This window comes from Oncorhynchus mykiss, chromosome 2 (genome assembly GCF_057628025.1).
Source record: "Oncorhynchus mykiss isolate SJ-2025 chromosome 2, ASM5762802v1, whole genome shotgun sequence".
In the NCBI taxonomy this organism is placed as follows: domain Eukaryota; kingdom Metazoa; phylum Chordata; class Actinopteri; order Salmoniformes; family Salmonidae; genus Oncorhynchus; species Oncorhynchus mykiss.
In genome coordinates this window covers 73,141,043-73,168,552 of record NC_143023.1, presented here as the reverse complement: position 1 = coordinate 73,168,552, position 27,510 = coordinate 73,141,043, and the positions used below count along the sequence as shown (strand labels likewise).

General features: G+C 43.4%; 1 protein-coding gene across 7 annotated transcripts in view; it reads left to right on the top strand.

The window, feature by feature from the left end:
- The window catches only part of scaper (S-phase cyclin A-associated protein in the ER), a 116,052-nt gene extending 93,453 nt beyond the window's left edge, over positions 1-22,599 (top strand). For all 7 annotated transcript variants that reach the window (XM_090206745.1, XM_021571194.3, XM_021571178.3 and 4 more), the window contains 8 exons: positions 1,340-1,463; positions 3,347-3,576; positions 5,337-5,492; positions 8,649-8,889; positions 10,701-10,850; positions 20,407-20,598; positions 21,267-21,315; positions 21,752-22,599. In XM_090206745.1, coding sequence (XP_090062871.1) covers positions 1,340-1,463; positions 3,347-3,576; positions 5,337-5,492; positions 8,649-8,889; positions 10,701-10,850; positions 20,407-20,598; positions 21,267-21,315; positions 21,752-21,855 — 1,246 coding nt within the window. In that variant the 3' untranslated portion in view covers positions 21,856-22,599. The remainder of the gene's footprint in view (positions 1-1,339; positions 1,464-3,346; positions 3,577-5,336; positions 5,493-8,648; positions 8,890-10,700; positions 10,851-20,406; positions 20,599-21,266; positions 21,316-21,751) is intronic.
- Positions 22,600-27,510: the final 4,911 nt, after the last annotated feature.

Below are 27,510 nucleotides of genomic sequence, written 5' to 3'. Positions count from 1 at the left end.
ATTTGCAAGTTTTGAGGGAGTGTGCAATTGGCATGCTGACTGCAGGAATGTCGTGTAACCACGCCAGCCCAAGACCTCCACATCCAGCTTCTTCACCTGCGGGATCGTCTGAGACCAGCCACCCAGACAGCTGATGAAACTGTGGATATGAACAACCAAAGAATGTCTGCACAAACTGTCAGAAACCGTTTCAGGGAAGCTCGTCTGCGTGCTCGTCATCCTCACCAGGGTTTTGACCAGACTGCCGGTCGGCGTCGTAACCGACTTCAGTGGGAAAATGCTCACCTTCGATGGCTACTGGCGTGCTGGAGAAGTGCTCTTCAAGGATGAATCCCAGTATCAACTGTACCGGGCAGACTGTGTGTATGGCATTGTGTGGGCGAGCAGTGTGCTGATGTCAACATTGTGGACACTGACCCATGGGGACAGTAAGGTTATGGTATGGGCAGGCATAAGCTACGGACCACAAACCCAGTTGCATTTTATTGATGGCAGTTTGAATGTGCACAGATACTGTGACTTGATCCTAAGGCCCATTTGTCACCACGCCATTCATCCGCCGCCATCACCTCATGTTTCAGCATGATAATGCACGGCCCCATGTCTCAAGGATCTGAACACAATTCCTGGTAGCTGAAAATGTCCCAGTTCTTGCCTGCATACTCACCAAACATGTTACCCATTGAGCATGTTTGGGATGCTCTGGATTGATGTGTACGGTAGCATGTTCCAGTTCCAGCCAATATCCGGCAACTTCACACAGCCATTTGAAGAGGAGTGGGACAACATTCCACAGGCAACAATCACCAGCCTGATCAACTCTATGCGAATGAGATGTCGCTGCTGCATGAGGCAAATGGTGTTCATACCAGATACTGTGTTTATGATCCACAACCATATTTTTTGTTTTTAAGGTATCTGACCAACAGATGCATATCTGTATTCCCAGTCAAGTGAAATCCAATCCTAATTTATTTATTTCAATTGACTGATTTCCTTATATGAACTGAAACTCGATAAAATCTTTGAAAATGTTGCATTATATATTTTTGTTCAGTGTAGTTGATATGACTATGTTTCTGAATTCTGCTTACCTACTCTTACATAAATGACATTATATACTTTCAACCCTTCCAAAGATAAAATTGTGCCCTTAAGGAACCACACATTTGGTGGAGTGTGTTTTGGTTTCCTGATTACTTCAGATAGCCATGTCAATGCCTGGGGATGAACACCTACACTGTAACACTAATGTTGAAATGTACCTTGAACTATTTAGTTTGACTTCTGACAAGGGATTCATCTGGTTCTCCCTCTGTCTTTCACTCTCTCTCCTCAGGTCCCTATGTGCTGCTGTAAACATATACTTTCTGGCATGCTCTCGCTGCCACCTCAACTGCTCCTACGTTCTATTCAGCAATAAGGTAGCCTCCCTCATGGACCTGCTGCTGCATCAGCTCACAGTAAGTGTCCTTTCACCACACCATAAAAAACATCACTTATTACTATCATTATTGCTATGATGGCATTACATGAAATGTATGTTCACTTAAACAACGCATGTATTATTCAAAGATGTTATTTGTATGGAAACGTAAGTCCCTGAACGTTGTGTAATACTTCCGAAGGTTGAATGGCATGATCAGAACTGTAGATCGTATTCCCAAGGACCAATCTGTTTAATGAATCCCTCCCAATGTCTCTGTCTATGTCAATTCTCCTAACTATATGCAACACTGTGAGTGCTGAAAAACCATGGCCACATCGCCAGCATTTGTTCCTTCCTGGCACAGTGTTAATAAAACACAGAGACCCATGCTACAGTACAAATCCTGGCCCTGCCACCACCTCAGCCTCCACCTCAGCCACACAGATACTTCTGGGCTTTAGGGAATGAGAGACTGAAGCAGGCAGTATGGTGGATGGGTTATATGTCAGTCCAAAACCTTTAGCACTCTTTCAGAGACTGTAAACATCTAATGGTGGTGACTGCACAGACCGGACAAGGCAAAGACATGGGCTTTACTACATGCATGAACTCTATTGGGGCTTCCTTCTCCAGCCCTGACTTCCAATTCAAAGCAGTCATGTTTCCTGAGGGCACGGAGGGGGAGGTTAGTCTGTATGCTTCAGATTATATAAAACGTATATCCCCACAGCTGCTTTGACAACTGACATGTTAAACAAGACAACGTTAACTTATTTAGACGTCTTGGACACTGACGAACATGGGGCTCATGAATAGTCTGCGTAAGAACGTGTGTGTGTGTGTGTGTGTGTGTGTGCGTGTGTGTTTGTGTTTGGAAGTGGGTGGAGGTAGAGTGCCGGCGTCTGTGCTTGTCCCTCTTTAATTCGATTTGTGGAGAATGTTGGTGGATTTACTAACGCTGTCAGCATGCTGCCCTAACCATTCATTTAAATGAGATGGTTCAGACATTTTACCTGACCTTCTCCTTATTTCTAAAACTAAACATTAACCTCAATATACACACACACATGCAAAAATGTCACTGAACTAAAAAGGGATATACACTCCTGTCACCAGAACACCATGACCTGAGTCTTTATATACCCTGAGACTCTTTTAATATATCTTCATAAACATTTCTTGGAATATTTCAGATGCTTGTGCTCTTCTGGTAATAAAGAGTTTGGGATAACTAACATGAAAATATGACATTTTTAAAAAGTCCACAATCATGTCAGAGGAATCGGTATGCTGCCATTTCTATCAGCCCGTCTATGTATATGAGGCATGGGTAAGGGGAGCATTTGGTTTAATATCACAGATGATGGTGAACACAGAACACCCCCCTGTGTTACTTCCAGTGGTTTTCTCTACAATCTCATTATCCGGTTGTCTTTCCTTGTTACTAGGGAGGGAATACCTCTGAGACCTCTCATATGGCAGCAGCAGTAGTCTGGCACGGCAACAGTAACCATGTCACACTGACTGATAACCACCGACGTATGACCCACACCTGATGAATTATACAATAACACTTGTGTTGTTGTTTATCCCATGCCGTATCAGGATCCCAACCAATACAAATGGCCTTGGCCTGTGTTGTAGAAGTCAAACTGAGGTTGCAATGAGCTGGTCTTCTGTTGAACTCTGCTGTTGGTGGATACTGTGACTGCCTGGGACACTGTTAGTTTTGCACTATGATCGATCAATGTCAAGATTCCTTTTTTGACAGAGGACTTGGCAAGCTGACAAGGACAAGCCAAGGCTGTATGTGATACAAGCTAGCTCGAAAGAGCAGGTATAGAGCTACTGGTACAGACTGTACTGTGACATAGAGGTTTACGGAACTCTTGACTGACCCCACTGTCTTTTTCTCAGCTGTTCGTCCCAGATGAAGACAAGTCCATCTTCGGTCGCAGTGTGAACAAGCAGGTGTTTGAGGGGCTGACCACCGGCCTGCTGCAGACCAGCGCTACCATCCTGAGTTTCATTCTTCCCTATGTTCCCGAGTGTGGCCGCGGAGACGCCCCTCGCATCCTATCACCAGACACCAAGACCAAGACCTCACCTATGGAGCCATTCAACACCCGGGCCCATGACCTCATCAGGTAAGCTCTTCCTCCTCTCTCTCAAACCAAACCGCGCTACTACGGCCCTCCTCCGTGTCACAACACCTCTGTCCTATCTCTACTTTCTCCTTTAGGGTTGATCTGGGGAACCACTGAAATTAAGCCAACTTACTTACTATCAGAAATAGCCTTTAGTTGAAAAGATTACTACAAAAGGTCAGCTCCCTTAGAAAAGGTCAGATAATGTTCTTGCCAGGGGCTTGGAGTGAGGGTGAGAGAGGGTGTCCTCTGGCATCTGTCCAAAAACTACTTTTCACACGTTCTGGATCAAACTCCTCAGCAAAGTAATATGTCATGTTTTTTACTTGAGGCAACATAAACAAAGAACACTCCTGAAAGTTTGCAACATCCTCTTGAGCGTGGCCTTTGAGTAGCAGGGGCTGTGTCTGTCCAGGCACTGTGGGGCGGTGAGGAAAGGCAGGCCCAGACCTTCGGGTAGAGTGGAGTCTTCACATCATCCCTCCCACAGCCAATGATTCATCTGACCAGAGCAGCTGCACCAGGCCTAACACTCATACTATGACCCAGTCGTAACCCTGGAGACAAGGGAGAGCCTGAGAAAAATGGTGTCGTCAGACTAGTAATCCCTGCAAGCAATGAAAGATTTACCTCCTCTGCCTCAAATTATGTATGTGATGGTAGGGAGGAAATAAGATCAAAAAGATGGTAACTTCAGCAACACTTTTTTTTCCCCCATTATGGTGAACTGTAGATCACACAGAAAGAGAACATCAGCATTCCCCTTCTAAGTCTTCATTTCTCATTACCAATCACTCACCAGGCTTTGTACCATACTTATCTCCTACCAGTGTCAGAAACATACAGATGCATGTAGGTCATAAGTTGAAACACACACGGGCAAGACTGAACAGCTTTTCAAACAGACTTTGGACTAGGCATTGTGCACCACTGTGCGTGGAAAGCTCCTTTCAGCTCTAGTGAAGTTGTGGAAGAGGATGAAGTCATAACAAGGGGCCGTGGTTCAAGTGTCAGATGACCTATTGTGGAGGTTGAAAAAATAGGAATTACCTGCCTTGAGGAGCCCATTTTGATTGACAGTCCCAACAAAAAAAGGTATGCGAACGAGGGAGCGAGTTGAGGGAATAAGCTAAACGGAGCCCGAGAGGGTAAGGAATGAACTCATGTAGTGTAGAACAGTGGCAGGCTTCCTGAATCTGGACTGAAGTATCTGGTACATCTGGGAGGTCTTGTGATTGACTGCTGAGCCTCCCTGTCGGCCCCTATAGTGGGTAGGGCTGAGCGGGGTGGGAAAGGCATACCTGAGCTGTGAGGCAGCCTCAGGTCAGTAGACAGTCAGGGGCCTAGCTCTGGGCTGGCACAGGGGGGCACAACCACCTTCTAATGACTTATTGGAGTCAGAAAAAGTATGAAAATGTATGCTCTGGATAAGAGCATCTGTTAAATTACTCAAATGTAAATGTAAGGATGCTGTTACGAGTGATTTTGTTGCTGAGATAGTAGAGGGAACATGATCATGAGACCTGTCATTGGCAAGACAAATTGGTGATATCACACTAATAACAAGGAGTATAGAGGGCTTAGATGAGAGATCACTGCCAGTGATTTGCACTCAGTGAGGGCCTTTGTTAGGATAAAACATATGTCACAGAGACACTTCTTGAATGACATCAAATATTTCATTGTGAAGGTTTAGTAATTTGTTGTTTATTTCCTGTGAATTTACTCTTATCCTCCTTTTGTGTTTGTCCCTCCCCCAGTTATGTGGTGAACATGGGTCTGATTGACAAGCTGTACGGCTGCTTCCTGTCTGTCCAGGGCCCAGTGGACGAGAGCCCCAAGATGTCCACCTTCCTCCATCAGGCTACCGCTCTGCTGCACGCCATGTGTAAGCTGTGCTTCGCTGTGACTGGCCGGTGGGTGGCAGCCGTCTCCCTTCCTCTATGACATCCCTCTATGTCTCCCTCCTCTCCAGACATCCCTGTGAAAAAAAAAAATAATCAAATGTTATTTGTCACATACACGTGTTTAGCAGATGTTATTGTGGGTGTAGCAAAATGCTTGTGATTCTAGCTCCAACAGTGCAGCAATATCTAACAATTTCACAACAATAGACACAATTCTAAAGTAAAGGAATGGAATTTAGAATATATAAATATTTGGGCGAGCAGTGTCAGAGCGGCATAGACTAAGATACAGTAAAATAGAATACAGTATATACATATGAGATGAGTAATGCAAAATATGTAAACAGTATTAAAGTGGCCAGTGATTTCAAGTCTATGTATATAGGGCAGCAGCCTCTAATGTGCTAGTGATGGCTATTTAACAGTCTGATGTCCTTGAGATAGAAGCTGTTTTTCAGTCTCTCGGTCCCAGCTTTGATGCACCTGTACTGACCTCGCCTTCTGGATGATAGTGGTGAGCTGGCAGTGGCTTGGGTGGTTGTTGGCCTTTCTGTGACATCGTGTGCTGTAGGTGTCCTAGAGGGCAGGTAGTTTGCCCCCGGTGATGTGTTGGGCAGACCGCACCAACCTCTGGAGAGCCCTGCAGCTGCGTTCGGTGCAGTTGCCATACCTTGCGGTGATGCATCCTTCCAGGATGCTCTCAATTGTGCATCTGTAAAAGTTTGAGGGTTTTAGGTGCCAAGCCAAATTTCTTCCGCCTCCTGAGGTTGAAGAGATGCTGTTACGCCTTTTTCACCACACTGTCTGTGTGGGTGGACCATTTCAGTTTGTCAGTGATGTGCACGCTGAGGAACATTGAAGCTTTCCACCTTCTCCACTGCGTTCCCATCAATGTGGATAGGGGGGTGCTCCCTCTGCTGTTTCCTGAAGTCCACGATCCTCTCCTTTTGTTGGCGTTGGGATCAGAGGTCATTTTCCTGGCGTGTCACTCCCAGAGCCCTCACACATGGCAGTTCAGAAATCTAATGGCAGGCGTGACTCACTATTGAATCTTTTAAGTCCTCCGTCCCATAAAGACTGGTTGTTGGAACCCAAACAAATACACAGCCTACTTTTCAATCGCACTCAGTGGTTTCCTTTAGTCTGAGCGCTGGCGAGGCCATCGTTACTGTTGATGGAGATAGGCATCTACTTGACTCCAGTGCTCTGTCACTCACCATAAACCCTTGCCTCCAGCACACTGGGGTAAACCCACCCACGTGTGTCACTGTGACCACCCCCAAGAGAGCCTCAGTGGCGCCGCTGACAGAGGCTAAGCACACAGACTGAGACGCAATACTGACAAAGATAGCATGACCCTTAGTAGAGGTATTCTGCCCTGCTAGTTAGACACGCGTCATATGGGTACATCAGATCCCTTTAGTATCTGTCGTGTCACAGTTTTAATTAGGACAGAGGTATTTTAGCTCAAATATTTCAGGTCTGTTGTCAAAACCTGGCATAAGTCAGTATCAACAGGACTGATTTACGTACAATACTCTAGATGCTGTTCTGCTAGTATACCTCTCCCCTCCAGCTGCTGTGTTCTGTAACAGTGCCCAGCTGCTTCACACCAACACGGGGAGTACTGCTGAGACTGTCACCTAATATCTGTGAGAAAACACGGCACCATAACTTTAATGAGCGGACCGAGCGATGTTGTGTAATAATCAACACCCTGCTAATCCAGCCAACTATCTCCATTCTTACCCGTTCCTCTGTGTGTTCATGAGATTATACTGGAGAGAATGCATACTATGGTCCTGGAATATTTTTGGTCATGCCAGTTGCTGTGTCAAGGGATTTAATTGGCATTAGAAACCATGTACTTGCCGAGCTACGAATTTCCACACAGAGCTGTTGGCCAACATCAAGTAACAGCATGTACAGTGGGTTCCATCCAGAGGTCAAACGGCCTCTTCTCTGCCTGCAAATCACAGCCTGTGCAGCAGGAGTATTCTTAAATTTCCTGTCAGCGCTAGCTCATGGAACTCTGTTTGCATGCATCCTAAATGTAAAACAATGGGAGCGATTTGAGATGAGTTTTCTCTGATGCCATTGACTTTGATGTAGTGCTGTTTATCTAGTTTGAAAGAGTACATTTTGTACTCTATTTATAGACATTTGCATTGACTGGCCTCCAGTCTCATGAAGAGGGCAGCTGAGGCACGCAGAGCAACCTCTCCTTCCAGCCAATTCTGTATTATACTCCGGTTCTGTTCTCACCTGTGATGTGTACTGAGAGGATGATGTTACCAATCCCTTTAATCTGCAGGGTGGCATCCTGGCTAAGACACACGAACACGCTGCTTTCAATCCTGTAAGGTGTGCCTTAATTAAATGTGCCTGAATACACAGCATGTTGCCAGGAAGCTCTCTGCAGGCAAGGGCAGAGGAGCTGTTGTCAGAGCTACTTCCAAATTCCTGTGTTCACTCTGCCCAGCTTGGAGGAGCAAACTCAGATTCCAAACTGGTGAAGATAAGAGCCACATTTCTGTGTCACTGTTGTACCATTAAATAATATCTCTGGCTATGGTTGTAGTGGTAATGACCAAGCTTTTTAACCCTGATTATTCAATAATTTTCACTTGCACAGCTGAGCATAGACACCTTCTCACACACAGCCACCAGACTCCAACTTCTCTCTCTGTGTAACCAGTTAAGCCACTTGACCCGATAGGCATGCAGGGTAAAGAGGGCAGGCCCAATTATTTATATCTGAGGGGACAGCCCTGGTCTAGAGTGGAAATCTAGAAGCCACAGGGACCAGACTGCCTTCACTCTTACATCCTGGGTCTCTGGTCACTGCGGTGAGGAGAGCAGCCAACACCTTCTCAGGTTTACTGACTTTCAGCTTGTTGTCAAGCTGCAAGCTGAAGAGCTATGTTGTGAATTCAACTTCTGCTTGATATAGAATGAAATGAAAAGTCAGGATATTTTTAACTAAGCTTTTTAGTAGAAAGGAGATTTACTTCTTAGTAAGCAATAATGAGTTTGGAGATCTTGTAATGTGGAGTACTCTGATCCAATTCATTTCCCTATATAACATTTCTGTCACTATGTTCATTGAGCAGAAATGAAATGATCATGTCACATGTGTATTTATATTCCCTGTATCCTCTGCAGGTCTCCCAGTATATTTGACAACAAGCGTGCAGACCCCACAGGACTGACAGCCCTGCTGCAGTCCACAGACCTGGTGGGTGTGGTGCACACTCTGTACTGCATCCTGCTCCACAGCTCCTCCCTGCCTGAGCCGGCTGCCCAGAGCCCACAGGAGCCCTACGCCCCCGGGGTCATCCAGGTGGCCCTAACAGGCCTCCGCTTCCTCAACAGCTTCGCCCTGCTCGACCTGTCTGCCTTCCAGGTATGACACACACACACACACTCTTCTTCATTCTGAGGTACAATAGACACACATTCTCACACTTGAATCCCTCATCCTTCAGGTCCAGTAGATGATGTTGATTACAGTGACTGTAATCTCATAAATTATGCTGCGGTGCAGGTTTTTCATATATACTGGCCTTGCTGGTTACATAGGTGTATTATGCTGGACACATTCCACAGACTGACATTCCAAATAGGGGGTCTTGTCACCTTATGGCCCCTCTGTTTGATTGACTAGCACCCCCATATCCCTGTGCACAAGCATCAAGCAGCACTGAAAATATCTCTCCTTCCTGTTCCTGGCAGCAACAAGGCCATATGTAACTGATCGGGCAGCAGAGGCCAGTTCTCAGAGCTGCTGCCATTACGACTGGAGTATTTTTCCTTAGGATAAAGCTGAACTCTCGGACATAAACACGCCTGTCCCCGTGACCTGGGGTCACCTGCTGAGGTTCAAAGGAACCCAGTGGGTCAGCAGTGCGGATGGACCTGAGTGATTAGTGCTGTAGCCAGGGCCATACATTTTCAGCTCTGATGAAGAGAGGATGACAGCTTCACTGTGCTCTGGCAGAGCATAAACAGAAAAGTGTGAGGGAGAAAGTTGGAAAGTTATTAATTATTTTAATGCCTGTGGGTAATTAACACAGAGGCCGTTCTCCCTCGGCTCCGCCATGCTCAGGCTATTCAAAACAGCTGGAAGTCAAAGTGTTTCAGTACCATTTTTATGAACATTTTAAATAATGATTATTTGTGGCCTGTGAGTTGTTTTCACCTTGTGGTTCACATTACCCCACACTAGTGCTGACTAATAAGCACTACAGTGGATGCTGAGCTGCTCCCTCTTCTCATAGGCCATTTTGCTAGGCTCCAGAATCAGCTACCAAATGGGGTGGTAAGAGGGATTTCAAACTGGAAAAGTCTATTTTGAAGTAAATGTATAATATTCATAGCATTTAATCATCAACCTTTTGGTGCACATCAAAACACATTATATTCAGCCTTTGCATTCATTCACTGACAGACACAATATGGACACACACAATATGGACAGACACAATATGGACAGACACAATATAGGGTCAGTTTGTCTTACTGTTCTTCCCAGGTCCTAAGACTGATTACATTGGGGGAGATGGTTATGTCTACAGTATGCAGAGTGTTATATTTAGAGTGTAGACAGGAGTGAGACTCAGGTCTGATAGCAGGATTGGCCCTCTCAGGTAAGTCCTGTTGTTTAGGAGACTGTTAACCCCCTCCTCCCCACAGTCCCCAGTCCAATCCTCATCCATACACCCCAACCTGATTCCAGTGGTTTGTTTCTGTGCTGACCCTGTGGTGCTCAGTCATACTGACATGTTTAATAAATACTGTCTGTGGACCACTGATAGCATCTCATCTGCAGGGGGATTGGGGTCCCTCTGGTAGGACCCCTGGTATTGGGGCTGGGGAGAGACCCCCTAGCAGAGTCTCTGTACACAAAATCAACCAGTCTGTAGCCGCTAAAGCACAACCATCCCTCTCCTCTCTTTTAATTCAGCAAATCCAGCTTCTCGTACATTAACAGCATAGTGTTGATTTCTCAACTTTTTAGCACTATTGTTCATTTATCCAGTTAGTTTTCGTGAATGTCTCTAGCTAGCTAGTGTCTGCTTTGTGTTTGTGGTTTCTCAGTGGTGTTTAATTGCTGATGATGTTTCTGTGGTTTCTCAGTGGTGTTTAATTGCTGATGATGTTTCTGTGGTTTCTCAGTGGTGTTTAATTGCTGATGATGTTTCTGTGCTGTCTCAGACTGTTCTAGGTGCTGAGGGGCTGTCCCTTGCCTTCCGCCACATAGTGAGCTCCCTGCTGTGGTACTGCTCTCAGCTCTCCTCTGAAGAGCTGCTGCAGGAAGTCATCATCTGTGTGGGCTACTTCACTGTCAACCACCCTGACAACCAGGTAAAGGTTTTAACATACACAACTGTGCTAAAATACAGTGAGCTCCAAAAGTTTTGGGACGGTGACACTTTTTTGGTAGTTTTAGCTCTGTACTCCAGCACTTTAGATTTGAAATGATACAATGACTATGAGGTTAAAGTTCAGACTGTCAAATTACAGCTATTCTTGTACATAATACCCCATTTTAGGGGACCTAAGGTATTGGAAAAATGTGTTTTTGTGTATTAAAGTAGTGAAAAGTTAAATATTTGGTGTCATTAATAGCTCGCAAAAGACTACATCAAGTTTGTGACTCTACAAACGTGTTACATGCTGTTAGTTTTGGTTGTTTTTCAGATTATTTTGTGCCCAATAGAATTCAATTGTAAGTAATGTATTGTGTCATTTTGGAGTCCCTTTTATTGTAAATAAGAGTACAATATGTTTCTAAACACTTCTACATTCATATGGATGCTACCATGATGACAGATAATACTGAATGAATTGTGAATAATGATGAGTGAGAAAGTTAGACGCACAAAATCATACCCCCAAGACATGCTAACCTCTCACCATTACAATAACAGGGAGGTTAGCATTTTTGGGGGATATGATATTTATGCCACTAACTTTCTCACTCATCATTTTTTACAATTAATTTAGGATTATCTGTAATCATGGTAACATCCAAAAGAATGTAGGTGTTCAGAAACCTATTCTATTATTTACAGTCAGTTGCTCCAAAATGACACTGCATTACTTTAGTCCCCTAAAATGGGGGGACTATGTACAAAAATTGCTGTCATTTCTAAACGGTTCACCCAATAAGGATGAAAATACCCTCAAATTAAAGCTGACAGTCTGCACTTCGGTCATTGTGTCATTTCAAATCCAAAGTGCTGGAATACAGAGACAAAACAAAAGTGTCACTGTCCCAATACTTTTGGAGCTCACTGTATGTAGTAAGGTGAAGTCTTTTTTTTTTCATGAGCTTTGTTTGTCCGCTTTAGTGTTGATGCTATTTGTTTAGTTTTCACCATGGATCGCTTTTGGACAACTGTTAATTTCACATGTCTGTTCTGTTTCAGAAATATGAGATGAATGACAATTGGTTTGTCATGATGAATTCAGTGTGGCCCTGTAGCAACCGTCTTTCCATATGAGGATACTTCTGTTTCCTTTATATGCTTCTGATAACGTATCATTAGATGAAGAGAGGGTGTCGTTTTTTTGTGATTCATAAAAAAGCAACGAGCCACCTCTTTAACGATTCCTGTGTTGCCACGTCTGTGCTGTTGGGCTGTCTATTGTCCCTCAGAGTAACGGGGTCCATTGTTCTGTCCCAGTGGAGCAGCCAGTTTTCTCTAGTGTAATGTGGGTCCTGGCCTGGCGCTAAGGTTACTAGTGTTGCATGGTAGACCAAAACTTCAGTAATTTATCGATACTAGAACATTAAAAACTTCAGTCATTTATCGATACTAGAGAGAAACTGTGGCTGTTTTAAAGCTGATTTTCTGCAATTCTACACATATTGCCATGGGGCAGAGAGAAAAATGTGTAGTTTTATAGCAAAACTCATGCTATTCTACACATTTTGCAATTTATTTAACCTTCATTTAACTAGGCAAGTCAGTTAAGAACAAATTCTTATTTACAATGATTGCCTAGGAACAGTGGGTTGTTCAGGGGCAGAATGACAGATTTTTACCTTGTCAGCTCGGGGATTCAATCTAGCAACCTTTCCGTTACTAGTCCAAAGCTCTAACCACTAGACTACCTGCCGCCCCACTGAGAATGAGAATCTAGCATTAACATCAATTCACTTCCCTAGTACCTTGTTTGTGATGATATGCAAACCATAATGCAAAATATTGCTGATTTCAAAGTTGATTGTCCCCAAAAACCTTATTCATTCACTTCCTCTCCCCCGCCTCACATCTCTCCCAGTCAATAGCATCTTTGCTCAAGCCTCGAACTGATTGTGTGTGTGAATGATGTCATGGGTCTTAGAGACAAATAAATTGATTGCTTCTTCAAATGTTTTTAAATTTTAACTGTAACCTTTATTTAACTAGGCAAGTCAGTTAAGAACACATTCTTATTTACAATGACGGCCTACACCGGCCAAATCGTCTGGATGCTTGGCCAATTGTGCGCCACCCTATGGGACTCCCAAACACGGCCGGTTATGATACAGCCTGGAATCAGACCACGTTGTCTGTAGTGACGCCTCTAGCACTAAGATGAGGTGCCTTAGACTGCTGCGCCACTCGGGGGCCCTAAAGCTGAGACTCCACAGGCTGGAAATCATATCAGAAAGCGTGAAGCGTATTTTCCGCTTTGTAGACTTAGTGGACTAGCTTTGTGGACTACATTGTACACCCTAGATATGCCTTATAAACGAGTCCTTACTCCCCGTCGGGGAATTGAACCCCGGTCTCCCGCGTGACAGGCAGGCATACACACACTACTGAACAGGAGCAGGTTGTTGATCAGTACAATAAGTCTCAAATTGGTTATCTGTGGCCCCATGAGATTAGCCAAAACAAGCTCAATAACTCAATGCACGCACACACTCCACTCTTATTGAATATGCATTCACCTGTCTTGTGAATAGGCCTAGGCTACATCTTGATTTACCCAGTTTATCAATAGACTAGAGATTTACCATTCAAATCAATTATTTTGTAGTTAGATTGGTAATGCATAGTCTGTCTACTGGGCCCAAGAGCAGACTACAGTGTTTACAGTTGTCCGTGCTTTATTTTATTTATTTAAGTCTTTGTAAGTTTATTGGATATAGAGATGAAAGAAAGTGTGCTGAAATAGCAGTGGGCTGGATTCAAACCCATGATGCAGCTCTACATGTGACCAGAGGCAGCAGCCTTGACCGCTAGACCACCCTAGGCCACTTGCCGGGCATTAGTTATGTGAAGCCTGACCCTCAGTGCCAGCAGTTGAGCTTTGAGACTCAAACCTCTGCTACAAGGTCTTTGTCTTCACAGGCGCAGTCAACCACGCAGCAATTTATAGGCAGATTACAGATTCTAATTTCAAAGATCTTTTAGTCCTAATTAAAGAATCTGCCTCCACTTTATGGCAGTTCAGCTCTCTTCTACTGCTCCTATCCAATTTAATTATTCTGATGTACGTAATTAGCATTTTTATGCCATTGTTGGATGTATTTGCATATTATATTGGATAATTGAATGAGGACTGATGATTGAATTAGGGGGTGACAGATGATTGGGCTTTGTACTTGCACAGTAAAGTTAACCTAACAGTCTGCCTGGGAGTAGCATCCTTTTGCATATTAATTTATGACCCGCGCACTTTGTTAATTTGAAATGCCCTAATGCAGTTTTTAACCTGTGACTTCCATTCAGGGCACAAGCTGCTAAAAAATGTAGGACGATCATATGATGCCTTTTTCTATATCTGCTCCAAAGTCATCCCAAAGAGTGCAATCAGCATTTAGGACTTGTTAGCAGAATTCATTTTATTGTTTATTGTAGATTTTGATAGGTGTGAGAGCCCTGTTGAGAAAATGTGAGGAAACATAAAAAGTGATCCTTGGCGACCTCCACAGAGCTGATCCTGGCCAGTGGCACTGTTCCTGGAATGTGTCCATGTGTTGTGGGCTCGGAACAGAGCAGAGCAGGATGGATGGAGTAGAGGGAAATATTTGGAGTAGTTTTAGCTTTTCTCAGGCTAATGTAAGCATTGGCAGAGCACAAAAACAGGCCGACCCGCGACCCGTGCGGTCACACAGACTGCTGATTCACTGTCGGCGGACAGGCACACCAGCCTTTGTTTATATGTGTGCACTAGAAATAATGCTGCTCATAAAACGCAGAACTTTGAAGAAGGACTTTGTAGAGAGAGAGATTCTCCCTGCTCCGAGGGTATGAATAACTCAGCCTGTCACACATAAAGCCATTGGGAGAGTGACATATGTAGCCTTGTGTGTCTTCAAGTGTGTTTTAGCTCACAGAGCCATGTAGCCATGTGTTTTCATTGTCTTTTGGGAGAACCCATAGACAGACACTAAAAAGAGGACTAAATGAAATGTTTTTAACTGCCATATTGCTTGGCTCTTAAGTAAGCTCATCTTTTTCTTCCCAACCTTCAGTGATTCATTTGTGAATCATTCATGGTGGTGATCTCGAGCTTCTTTGAAATGTGGGAACAGTAAATGATGGCTGTAAGCTGTTGACATCTTAACCCAGACACCTGGCTTTGAGGTCTTAAGAAAAACTCTCTCTCATTCATGGAAAATAGCCACACACGTACACACAAGTAGATTCATGCAAAGGTATGCAAATGTATCCCATTTCATGACCGGTTCCAGACTATGGACATTTCTGAGTAGGTTAATAAAATGTCACTAAATCTACTTAAATTTACACTAATTCATCCTGACACTTGCAATGCATCTACTACTCAGATGCAGTATTTCAGTTCATTATGAAGGCTAGTGTAAAATAGAAAACTGGCGGCTTGTGAACTGCAGTAGGTCCCTTCCCAGACTGACATCCCACACATCAATGTTATCTGCAGCCAGGCAAGTCCCTGTCCTTCCCATTCTGTACAAGGGCGCTTCCTCTGCCCTGCAGGCCCCAGCCCCACTCTCAGCTCTGGGCCTGTAATCCATAAACTCATGTTGAAACCGTCCCTTCAGTAGTCCATTACTGCCAAGAAACCAAATGCTCCATGCCTCCAGGGTGAAGTGTGGCTCATGCAGACCTTGGGAGCCAGCCCAATGCACTGTCTTACTATACACCAGAGTAAACACACAGACTGGTGACTGGCAAGAAAGGGCCTGATTGTTAGCTTTGTAGATGATTTACATGCACCTTGGGTGAGTCCAGGTCTAACTAACTTTAGTGTAGTTCAGGGGGACATTTTCCCCATAAACTTCCAGATCTTTTTAGAGGTTCTGTTTGCATAATGATTCATGTGATTGTGGCCCTGGCACTTTCACAACCAATCTGCTGTAAGATCTAGAGCAGGGATCATCAACTAGATTCAGCTGCGGGACGATTTTCTGTTGTTCTTGAGTGGGTGATCAGAGGGCCGGAACATAATTACAAATAATTTGTAGACTGCAAGAAGCCCAAACAAAGATATTTGACTAAAATAATCATTTCAAACCTTGCTTACATATGTATACAATCACATATACCTCTCTGTTATGCATCAGAAGAGTTTGTAAAATATTTCCAAAATTAGAATCACTTGGAGTTGATTTGCTGGTGTTTCTACAGTGTTTCTGCACACAGGCCACCAGTTGGGGAGACCTGATCGAGAGTAAGTTGACAATGTCAGTTGGCAGATGAATCTAGAATAATTACAGGTTATTTGGCAAATGCCATGTTTTTTTTGTGGTTTAGAGGAGACGGATACTCTTGGCCTGTCTCTTAAAAGCCAGGGTGGGATCTTGTCTTCTTGTCCATGTCGTCATCTGATTGTCAGTAGATGATTTCCGTAGCATTCAGTGCACATCTTCCATCAGCTGTGGGTGAGTGGTAGGTAGGTAGTTGTTAAAAGGCCCTTTTAGCATTAACTTCCCTTCCAGAAAATACTCTCTCAGTATCCTCTGATGTCATCTGCCCACCTCTCTTATCAGTAGGGCAGTTCCTTCACTAGGGTAACTTCAGTGTGTAGAGGAAGGCTTGGGAGAAGGTCTGGTTTGTGTTGTGCGCCAGAGCTTCAGATTTGTGGCCCTGTTCCAAGGCTGACATCTCCTGGTTCCTCTAGTTTAGGTGTCTGGGCCTGTCTAGACAGCATGCAGAATAGACTCCGCCACTGTCCACTCATCCACGATGGTCTCCCTATGTGTGGAGGGTGTCGCAAATCAAAGATATGCTGGATGTAGTTTATTCTGGAATTACAGTACATGATCGCTTTGGATCTTAAAAGTTGTCAAATCTAGCAAACTAACCTTGGTTTTTGCATGGCCTTTTTTGCCAGTGTGATGCGTGTTCTCAATTCTACACTGACATCTGTACAGCATTGAACTGTTCAGCTTGGTTTCCGCTTCAACTTGGGCATTCCCGAGGTTTTGTTTGTGTTTCGGAACATTAACTTTACACACTCTTTGTTGTCGGTGTACAGCAAGGTGATTATGTAATGGAGTGTCGTAAAAGAGCAGGCCTGTTTGAAAAGGCAGGTCTCTGTAGTTAAGACACAGCAGAGCTACCAGGCACTTGAGCTTTACAGGTCTGTGTTAAACTGAGGCCTGATTCATGGCTTCAGACGCTTGCTGGTCCTTTTATGATGTCAGGGTTTGAATAGATACTTCCAGTGGACAGGGAGAGACTGGGCGGAGGCCTTATCCCTGTTTGGAGCACTGCTATTGCTCTTCGCCTGGAGAGGCCTGGAAAGTTGGCTGTAGACTTGGTTTTTCTAGGACTAAGTGACCTCTGGTCTGTGGCTGCCAGTTAGCTTTGTTTTATGTCTACCTGCAGCGTGCACTTGAGGGTGGACAATGTGTTTAGGTGGCGGAAGTTGGAACACTGTGTAGTATAGCAGAGGATTATGAGATTGCTGTATGATTTGTGGGTTGAGTCTCCTTAGAGCATCGGCCCCAACACAGATACTGGCTTCTGAATCTCTGAGACCTATAACGGCTCTGGATTATGATGTCCAGCAGCTGGCCCTGCAACAACAAATTGTTAGTCTGCAGTGTTTGTGTGTTTTTCAATGTTCTGATGAAAGATTCCTTTACCTGGGATCTCATAATCAAATGTATGACCTTTCTCTCTGCCAGTTCCTCCTCGGGCAGCGTTGCAACGGTAAAGATTGATTTGGTGATCTAGAATCTTGTTAACTTAGCTCATAAGTCCTGCAACTTTAGCTCCTATACTGAAAATAAGCAGCTCCATTTTTGAAAACAACCAGATCCTCCTCTGGTCAGTGGACAAACTATGATGGAGCTAGAGACATTCCTTTGGTGAAAACATTACATGACAATGTGAAAATACAGGGTGTTTCAGTATCCTCCTAGTGAACCTGCATGTTTGTGAATTAATCTCTCTCATTGAGAATTTGCTTTAGTTGACTGCCAGGGGAGCATTAACTCCCCTAAAAAGGTTCTTCAGTGGTTTGTTTCTGCTGGTCAGTAAAGAATCTTTAAACAGACGTTAATAGGAAGAGGCATCTCATGTGGCCCGTTTGAACGCTGCTGTAGAACACAGCTTTGAGGAGCTTCAGCTTGAAATGATAAAAGCAATGAATTATGGTTTTGTTTATCCTACCCTTAAACCTTAAAGTGCATTATCAAAGAGAGAATGCATTGGAAGAGTATTGTTAGTGTATTCTCCAAATCTTGTAAATCCTCTTAATTTATGTCACTGTGGCCAAGAGACCTCACCCTGCCCTTCTGGTTCCTATTTCAGCTAAGCCCCAGCCCGGGTCTCTGTACCTGTAAAGCAGTGGGGTGTTTTTCCAGCCAGGATTTACTCTGGTGACCCCCCGGTTTGCCTTCCCAGGCTCTGGGGAGATGCCCTGAGCATTAGGCCAGGACCAATTCCTTTGGACCAGTCCCCCCTCTAATCAAACTAGGCTGGGAGGGATTTGGTTTTAATATTGGTGGGCCGGATGTAATCGTGTGATTGACGGGCTCTGGTAAAGGGGAGCAGGATGTCGGCCAGGTGAGAACTCCAGTAATGGTATTGCTCATTTCTTAAAGTGGTGGTGGCAAGGCTACAGTGGAGGTCTACTCACCCTTCCCCCGCACTGTGCATGCCCTTTCAACCTCAACTGCACAGAGCACACACACAGGAATATAGTCTGCTGTTCAATATCCCAATGACACTCGCACAATTGGAGACAACTATAACCTGGTAAAACATAAAAGCCTGTATCTTTTGATAATGAAGTCAAGATCTTTCTCATTCAGAAGATTTTTCACGGTTAATATTTCTCATTGCCTCCATTTAACAACAGCTCAGCAATTACAGTGCTTTCAGAAAGTATTCACTTTTTCCACATTTTGTCTTTACAGCCTGATTTAAAAATGTATTAAACAGATTTCTTGTCACTGGTCTACACACAATACCCCCTAATGTCATTGGAATGATGTTTCTATACAGTTTTACAAATTAATAAAAAATGAAAAGCTGAAATGTCTTGAGTGAATAAGTATTCAACCCCTTTTAAATAAGTTCAGGGGTAAAAACATGATTTTTGAATAACTACCTAATCGCTGTATCCCACACATACAATTATCTGCAAGGTCCCTCAGTTGAGCAGTGAATTTCAAACACAGATTCAACCACAAAGACCAGGGAGGTTTTCCAATGCCTTGCAAAGAAGTGCACCTATTGGTAGATGGGTAAAAATAAAAAGTAGACATTGAATATCCCTTTGAGCATGGTGAAGTTAATTACACTTTGGATGGTGTATCAATACACCCAGTCACTACAAATATACAGGCGTCCTTCCTAACTCAGTTGCCGGGGAGGAAGGAAATCGCTCAGGGATTTCACCATGAGGCCAATGGTGGCTTTAAAACAGTTTGAGTTTAATGGCTGTGATAGGAAAAAACTGAGGGTTGATCAACAACATTGTAGTTACTCCAAAATACTAGCCTAATTGACAGAGTGAAAAGAGGGAAGCGCGTACAGATATAAATATTGCAAAACATGTATCCTGTTTGAAACAAGGCACTAAAGTTATGCTACAAAAATGTGGAGAAGCAATTCACTTTTTGTCCTGAATACAAAGTGTTATGTTTGGGGCAAATCCAATATAACACATTACTGAGTACCACTCCATATTTTTAAGCGTAGCGGTGGCTGCATCATGTTATGGGTATGATTGTAATTGTTAAGGACTGGGGAAGTTTTCAGGATAAAAAATAAACGGAATGGAGCTAAGCACAGGCAAAATCCTAAAGGAAAACCTGGTTCAGGCTGCTTTCCACCAGACACTGGGAGATTAATTCACCTTTCAGCAGGACAATAACCTACAGCACAAGGCCAAATCTAAACACGGAGTTGCTTACCAAGAAGACAGTGGATGTTCCTGAGTGGCCGAGTTACAGTTTTGACTTAAATCTACGGCAAGACCTGAAAATGGTTGTCTAGCAATGATCAACAACCATTTGACAGAGCTTAAATTTTGAAAAGAATAATGGGCAAATGTTGCACAATCCAGTTGTTTCTACAACGTTTTGACTCGGGTGTGAATACTTATTTAAATGAGATTTATGCATTTAATTTTCAATAAATGTGCAAACATTTCTACAAACATGTTTTCCCTTTGTCATTATTGTGTGTAGATGGTTGAGAAGAAAATAAATAAATTGAATTCCGGCTGTAACACAAAATGTGGAATAAGTCCAGGTGTATGAATACTTTCTGAAGGCACTGTACTTGCAAAACATCCCATTGTGTTTTTTAGCCTGTAATTGTGTGGTGGGAGGCTGTGCCCTCCAGTTCTCCTCCTAATGGGTGTTTGTGTGTTGCTTTAGTAGCAGATTTACGGGGAGGGGTGCAGGGTGGTAGTTTACGGTTGGCACTGCCGCTGACTGACTGGTTGACTGGCCCTACTCTGTGTGTGTGTGTTCCAGGTGATAGTGCAGTCTGGCCGCCAGCCCAGTGTGCTGCAGAAACTGTGTCAGCTGCCCTTCCAATACTTCAGCCACCCGCGCCTCATCAAAGTGCTCTTCCCCTCACTCATCTCGGCCTGCTACAACAACCCCCAGAACAAGGTCATCCTGCAACAGGAGATGAGCTGTGTGCTGCTGGCCACCTTCATACAGGTAACACAGACGCGTACACATACATGTTTTGGCAACGCTTTTCAAATAAATAATAGACCCACAGTTCTTTAGTCAGTCTTTCTGTTTTTTTTATGTCTGTCGCCTTCCGGTGAATGTTTATCACCAACACAGATGGATGGCTTCCTCAGTGGATTTACCTGCCAGGGGTTTAGCCTCCAGTAAACAAGCTGTCTCCTCCCCTCTCACCGCCCAGCTAATACTATTATTTACACTAAGATTAGCTCGCACTATAGAGGGTGATATATAGTGTCTCCTGCCTTGTGTCATTATTTATTTTACAATTAACCTGAGATTAAGCTAAAACTAGTGCTTTTGCAATGCTAATAGTATTAAGGATATGGTTCCGATGAACATTTGAGTACATTGTGACATCTTTACATGCTTCAATAATGTGTGTGTTTACCAGAGGAGTGTACTACAAAGCAAGATCAATGACATCATTGCAAAGCTTGTTTTTTAAGTTCAAGTTATCTGTTAGTATCTGAGTTTGGTTAGCTTCAAGCCTGATGAGTTATCTTTTGGTGGATAAGATTAACCCCACACACTTCCATTTATTCACAGCTGGTGGACAATGGTGTCTGGCCTCCACCTGTACTCCTGCCTTAATGCTGTGGATCACTGACACGTTCCTATTTTATTTCCTCCAGGACTGTGCCTCAAGCGAGAACCATCCAGACAACAGAACGCAACAAGCAGGTAGATAAAAAATGTTAGCGTAGTTGTGCATGAGTATGAATCTTTGTTTATAGTCCACACACACACACACATATATATATATATATATAAAATACCACTTTTTCTCCCCAATTTCGTGGTATCCAATTGTTTTTAGTAGCTACTATCTTGTCTCATCGAAGGTTGAAAGTCACGCGTCCTCCGATACACAACCCAACCAAGCCGCACTGCTTCTTAGCACAGCGCGCATCCAACCCGGAAGCCAGCCGCACCAATGTGTCGGAGGAAACACCATGCACCTGGCAACCTTGGTTAGCGCACACTGCGCCCGGCCCACCCATAATTGGGACTATTTTAATCAATTGATCGAATTCTTTAACATTAGTGAAGAATCCTGAAGCTTCTCCTTCAGACACATTATAATTGTCTTTTATTCCTTTGCTTTGTCACCATGCAGACAAAGTGTCTCAGCTGCTGGATTACTGTGAGCTATCCAACCGCTTTCCTAGAGACCAGTGGGACTCAGCACTGCAGTTCTTCCTCAAGAAGCAGGAGGACTAATTCAGAGTTGCACGCCATCCTCTAACAGAGATATACATGTGAAAAACAAAATAAATACACTTCACCCTCCATTCTACACTACATACTTTTCCATTTAGATTTGAGGTCTGCACATGGGCTTATTCGTAAATGCAGTTTCTTAGCTTTGCCAAAACTCTTGAAATCCTAGAATTCAAGGGCTGAATCCTAACTTGAGATGTTTGTGTCTAACTCAAATGTTCATGTAAGTCATCCATCCATGTCCTTGGGAGATTGCAGAAAAGTTTGAGTTGGACGTGTGCATCTTGTGTATTCTTCCCTGAGTCACGCACAATAATGATGTTCCCTGTCCAAACCTAGTCATGTTTTTGTGTTGTGTGTCTGTGGATGACAACGTAGCAGAAAAGAGCAGAGATGATTATCAAAAGCACTCTCATGATGATTAGATAACATGTTCATCAATAATACTGTACTTCCTGTTAATTCCTTTATTATTTTCATATCCGGTTAAGATGTGAATGACCTGCCCAGAATGGTTTTTCACTACAGTTATTTTACAGGCGTTGGACAGTTTTGTACTCCAATAAGTTACATAGCCTGTTTGTGTTTATTCTGTACATTTAGATTTGCCCTAAGTGGGAGCTGTCCAGTTTTTCAAGTACAAATATTTTCCTTGTTCTTGCCTTTGTTGTGAAGCACTTACAAAATAATATAATTTATTGAATAATTTACATTTCTATCCCATTAATAAATTATTTATTATTAGCATTGTTCATTGTACTCCAATTATTTTTAACTACAGACTGTGCAGTTCACTCAAGTCTCAGTGATTTCTCTACGTTATACTGATAGTCAAGTGACAATGAGAAGTACGGACTGTAGCCTCTCTACCTGTGTAACTTTCTGCTCGTACAGCATACTATAACATTTGTTATAGTGATCAGTCAGTCCTTTGCTCTCACCTGAAGCAGCCCCATCAAACCCCAAATACATAGTGCCTAGCGAAAGTCTACACACCCCTTGCACAGTTTTCACATTTTGCTGCCTTAAAATTCAATCTAAAAAGGGATTCAAGTATTAGATTTTTTTCCTACTGATATGTTCAAAGTGAAAGAAAATGTATAGAACCTTTTCTAAGTGTATATCTGTGTGTGTGTGTGTTAATATGTGTAATATATATATACATATATATATATATATATATACATATATACATATATATATATATACACATATATACATACATACAGTGCCTTGCGAAAGTATTCGGCCCCCTTGAACTTTGCAACCTTTTGCCACATTTCAGGCTTCAAACATAAAGATATAAAACTGTATTTTTTTGTGAAGAATCAACAACAAGTGGGACACAATCATGAAGTGGAACGTCATTTATTGGATATTTCAAACTTTTTAACAAATCAAAAACTGAAAAATTGGGCGTGCAAAATTATTCAGCCCCTTTACTTTCAGTGCAGCAAACTCTCTCCAGACGTTCAGTGAGGATCTCTGAATGATCCAATGTTGACCTAAATGACTAATGATGATAAATACAATCCACCTGTGTGTAATCAAGTCTCCGTATAAATGCACCTGCACTGTGATAGTCTCAGAGGTCTGTCAAAAGCGCAGAGAGCATCATGAAGAACAAGGAACACACCAGGCAGGTCCGAGATACTGTTGTGAAGAAGTTTAAAGCCGGATTTGGATACAAAAAGATTTCCCAAGCTTTAAACATCCCAAGGAGCACTGTGCAAGCGATAATATTGAAATGGAAGGAGTATCAGACCACTGCAAATCTACCAAGACCTGGCCGTCCCTCTAAACTTTCAGCTCATACAAGGAGAAGACTGATCAGAGATGCAGCCAAGAGGCCCATGATCACTCTGGATGAACTGCAGAGATCTACAGCTGAGGTGGGAGACTCTGTCCATAGGACAACAATCAGTCGTATATTGCACAAATCTGGCCTTTATGGAAGAGTGGCAAGAAGAAAGCCATTTCTTAAAGATATCCATAAAAAGTGTTGTTTAAAGTTTGCCACAAGCCACCTGGGAGACACACCAAACATGTGGAAAAGAAGGTGCTCTGGTCAGATGAAACCAAAATTGAACTTTTTGGCAACAATGCAAAACGTTATGTTTGGCGTAAAAGCAACACAGCTCATCACCCTGAACATACAATCCCCACTGTCAAACATGGTGGTGGCAGCATCATGGTTTGGGCCTGCTTTTCTTCAGCAGGGACAGGGAAGATGGTTAAAATTGATGGGAAGTTGGATGGTGCCAAATACAGGACCATTCTGGAAGAAAACCTGATGGAGTCTGCAAAAGACCTGAGACTGGGACGGAGATTTGTCTTCCAACAAGACAATGATCCAAAACATAAAGCAAAATCTACAATGGAATGGTTCAAAAATAAACATATCCAGGTGTTAGAATGGCCAAGTCAAAGTCCAGACCTGAATCCAATCGAGAATCTGTGGAAAGAACTGAAAACTGCTGTTCACAAATGCTCTCCATCCAACCTCACTGAGCTTGAGCTGTTTTGCAAGGAGGAATGGGAAAAAATGTCAGTCTCTCGATGTGCAAAACTGATAGAGACATACCCCAAGCGACTTACAGCTGTAATCACAGCAAAAGGTGGCGCTACAAAGTATTAACTTAAGGGGGCTGAATAATTTTGCACACCCAATTTTTCAGTTTTTGATTTGTTAAAAAAGTTTGAAATATTCAATAAATGTCGTTCCACTTCATGATTGTGTCCCACTTGTTGTTGATTCGTCACAAAAAAAATACAGTTTTATATCTTTATGTTTGAAGCCTGAAATGTGGCAAAAGGTCGCAAAGTTCAAGGGGCCGATAACTTTCGCAAGGCACTATGTATATATATATATATATATATATATATATATATATATATATATATATATATATATATATATATATATATATATATATATACTGCTCAAAAAAATTAAGTGAACACTAAAATAACACATCCTAGATCTGAATGAATGAAATATTCTTATTAAATACTTTTTTCTTTACATAGTTGAATGTGCTGACAACAAAATCACACAAAAATTATCAATGGAAATCAAATGTATCAACCCATGGAGGTCTGGATTTGGAGTCACACTTAAAATTAAAGTGGAAAACCACACTACAGAATGATCCAACTTTGATGTAATGTCCTTAAAACAAGTCAAAATGAGGCTCAGTAGTGTGTGTGGCCTCCACGTGCCTGTATGACCTCCCTACAATGCCTGGGCATGCTCCTGATGAGGTGGCGGATGGTCTCCTGAGGGATCTCCTCCTAGACCTGGACTAAAGCATCCGCCAACTCCTGGACAGTCTGTGGTGCAGTCTGTGGCGTTGGTGGATGGAGCGAGACATGATGTCCCAGATGTGCTCAATTGGATTCAGGTCTGGGGAACGGGCGGGCCAGTCCATAGCATCAATGCCTTCCTCTTGCAGGAACTGCTGACACACGCCAGCCACATGAGGTCTAGTATTGTCTTGCATTAGGAGGAACCCAGGGCCAACCGCACCAGCATATGGTCTCACAAGGGGTCTGAGGATCTCATCTCGGTACCTAATGGCAGTCAGGCTACCTCTGGCGAGCACATGGAAGGCTGTGCGTCCCCCCCAAAGAAATTCCACGCTACACCATGACTGACCCACCGCCAAACCGGTCATGCTGGAGGATGTTACAGGCAGCAGAACGTTCTCCACGGCGTCTCCAGACTCTGTCACGTCTGTCACGTGCTCAGTGTGAACCTGCTTTCATCTGTGAAGAGCACAGGGCGCCAGTGGCGAATTTGCCAATCTTGGTGTTCTCTGGCAAATGCCAAACGTCCTGCACGGTGTTGGGCTGTAAGCACAACCCCCACCTGTGGACATCGGGCCCTCATACCACCCTCATGGAGTCTGTTTCTGACCGTTTGAGCAGACACATGCACATTTGTGGCCTGCTGGAGGTCATTTTGCAGGGCTCTGGCAGTGCTCCTCCTTGCACAAAGGCGGAGGTAGCGGTCCTGCTGCTGGGTTGTTGCCCTCCTACGGCCTCCTCCACGTCTCCTGGTAGCGCCTTCATGCTCTGGACACTACGCTGACAGACACAGCAGACCTTCTTGCCACAGCTCGCATTGATGTGCCATCCTGGATGAGCTGCACTACCTGAGCCACTTGTGTGGGTTGTTGACTCCGTCTCATGCTACCACTAGAGTGAAAGCACCGCCAGCATTCAAAAGTGACCAAAACATCAGCCAGGAAGCATAGGAACTGAGAAGTGGTCTGTGGTCCCCACCTGCAGAACCACTCCTTTATTGGGGGTGTCTTGCTAATTGCCTATAATTTCCACCTGTTTCTATTCCATTTGCACAACAGCATGTGACATTTATTGTCAATCAGTGTTGCTTCCTAAGTGGACAGTTTGATTTCACAGAAGTGTGATTGACTTGGAGTTACATTGTGTTGTTTAAGTGTTCCCTTTATTTTTTTGAGCAGTGTATATATAGGTGAAGTCGAAAGTTTACATACACTTAGGTTGGAAACATTAACTCGTTTTTCAACCACTACACAAATTTCTTGTTAACAAACTATAGTTTTGGCAAGTCGGTTAGGACATCTACTTTGTGCATGACACAAGTAATTTTTCCAACAATTGTTTACAGACAGATTATTTCACTTATAATTCACTGTATCACAACTCCAGTGGGTCAGAAGTGTACATACACTAAGTTGACTGTGCCTTTAAACAGCTTAGAAAATTCCAGAAAATGATGTCATGGCTTTAGAAGCTTCTGATAGCTTCTGACATCATTTGAGTCAATTGGAGGTGTACCTGTGGATGTATTTCAAGGCCTAACTTCAAACTCAGTGCCTCTTTGCTTGACATCATGGGAAAATCAAAAGAAATCAGCCAGGACCTCAGGAAAAGGATTGTAGACCACATTTCTGCAACATTGAAGGACCCCAAGAACACAGTGGCCTCCATCATCCTTAAGTGGAGGAAGTTTGGAACCACCTAGACTCTTCCTAGAGCTGGCCGCACTGAACAATTGGGGGAGAAGGGCCTTGGTCAGGGAGGTGACCAAGAACCCGATGGTCACTGAGAGAGCTCCAGAGTTCCTCTGTGGAGATGGGAGAACCTTCCAGAAGGACAACCATCTCTACAGCACTCCACCAATCAGTCCTTCATGGTAGAGTGGCCAGATGGAAGGGGTGAAGGTTCACCTTCAGCACAATGACTCTAAACACACAGCCAAGACAACGCAATATTGGCTTTGGGACACGTCTCTGAATGTCCTTGAGTGGCCCAGACAGAGCCCCGACTTGAACCCGATCAAACATCTCTGGAGAGACCTGAAAATAACTGTGCAGCGACGCTCCCCATCCAACCTGACAGAGCTTGAGGGGATCTGCAGAGAAGAATGGGAGAAATTCCCCAAATACAGGTGTGCCACGCATGTAACGTCATACCCAAGAACACTTGAGGCTGTAATCGCTGCTAAAGGTGCTTCAACAAAGTACTGAGTAAGGGTCTGAATACTTATGTAAATGTGATATTTCAGTTTTTTATTTTTTATAAATTTGCTAAAGATTTTTTAAACTTTTTTTGCTTTGTCAATATGGTTTATTGTGAGAAATTAGATATTTCTGTATTTGTTTTTCA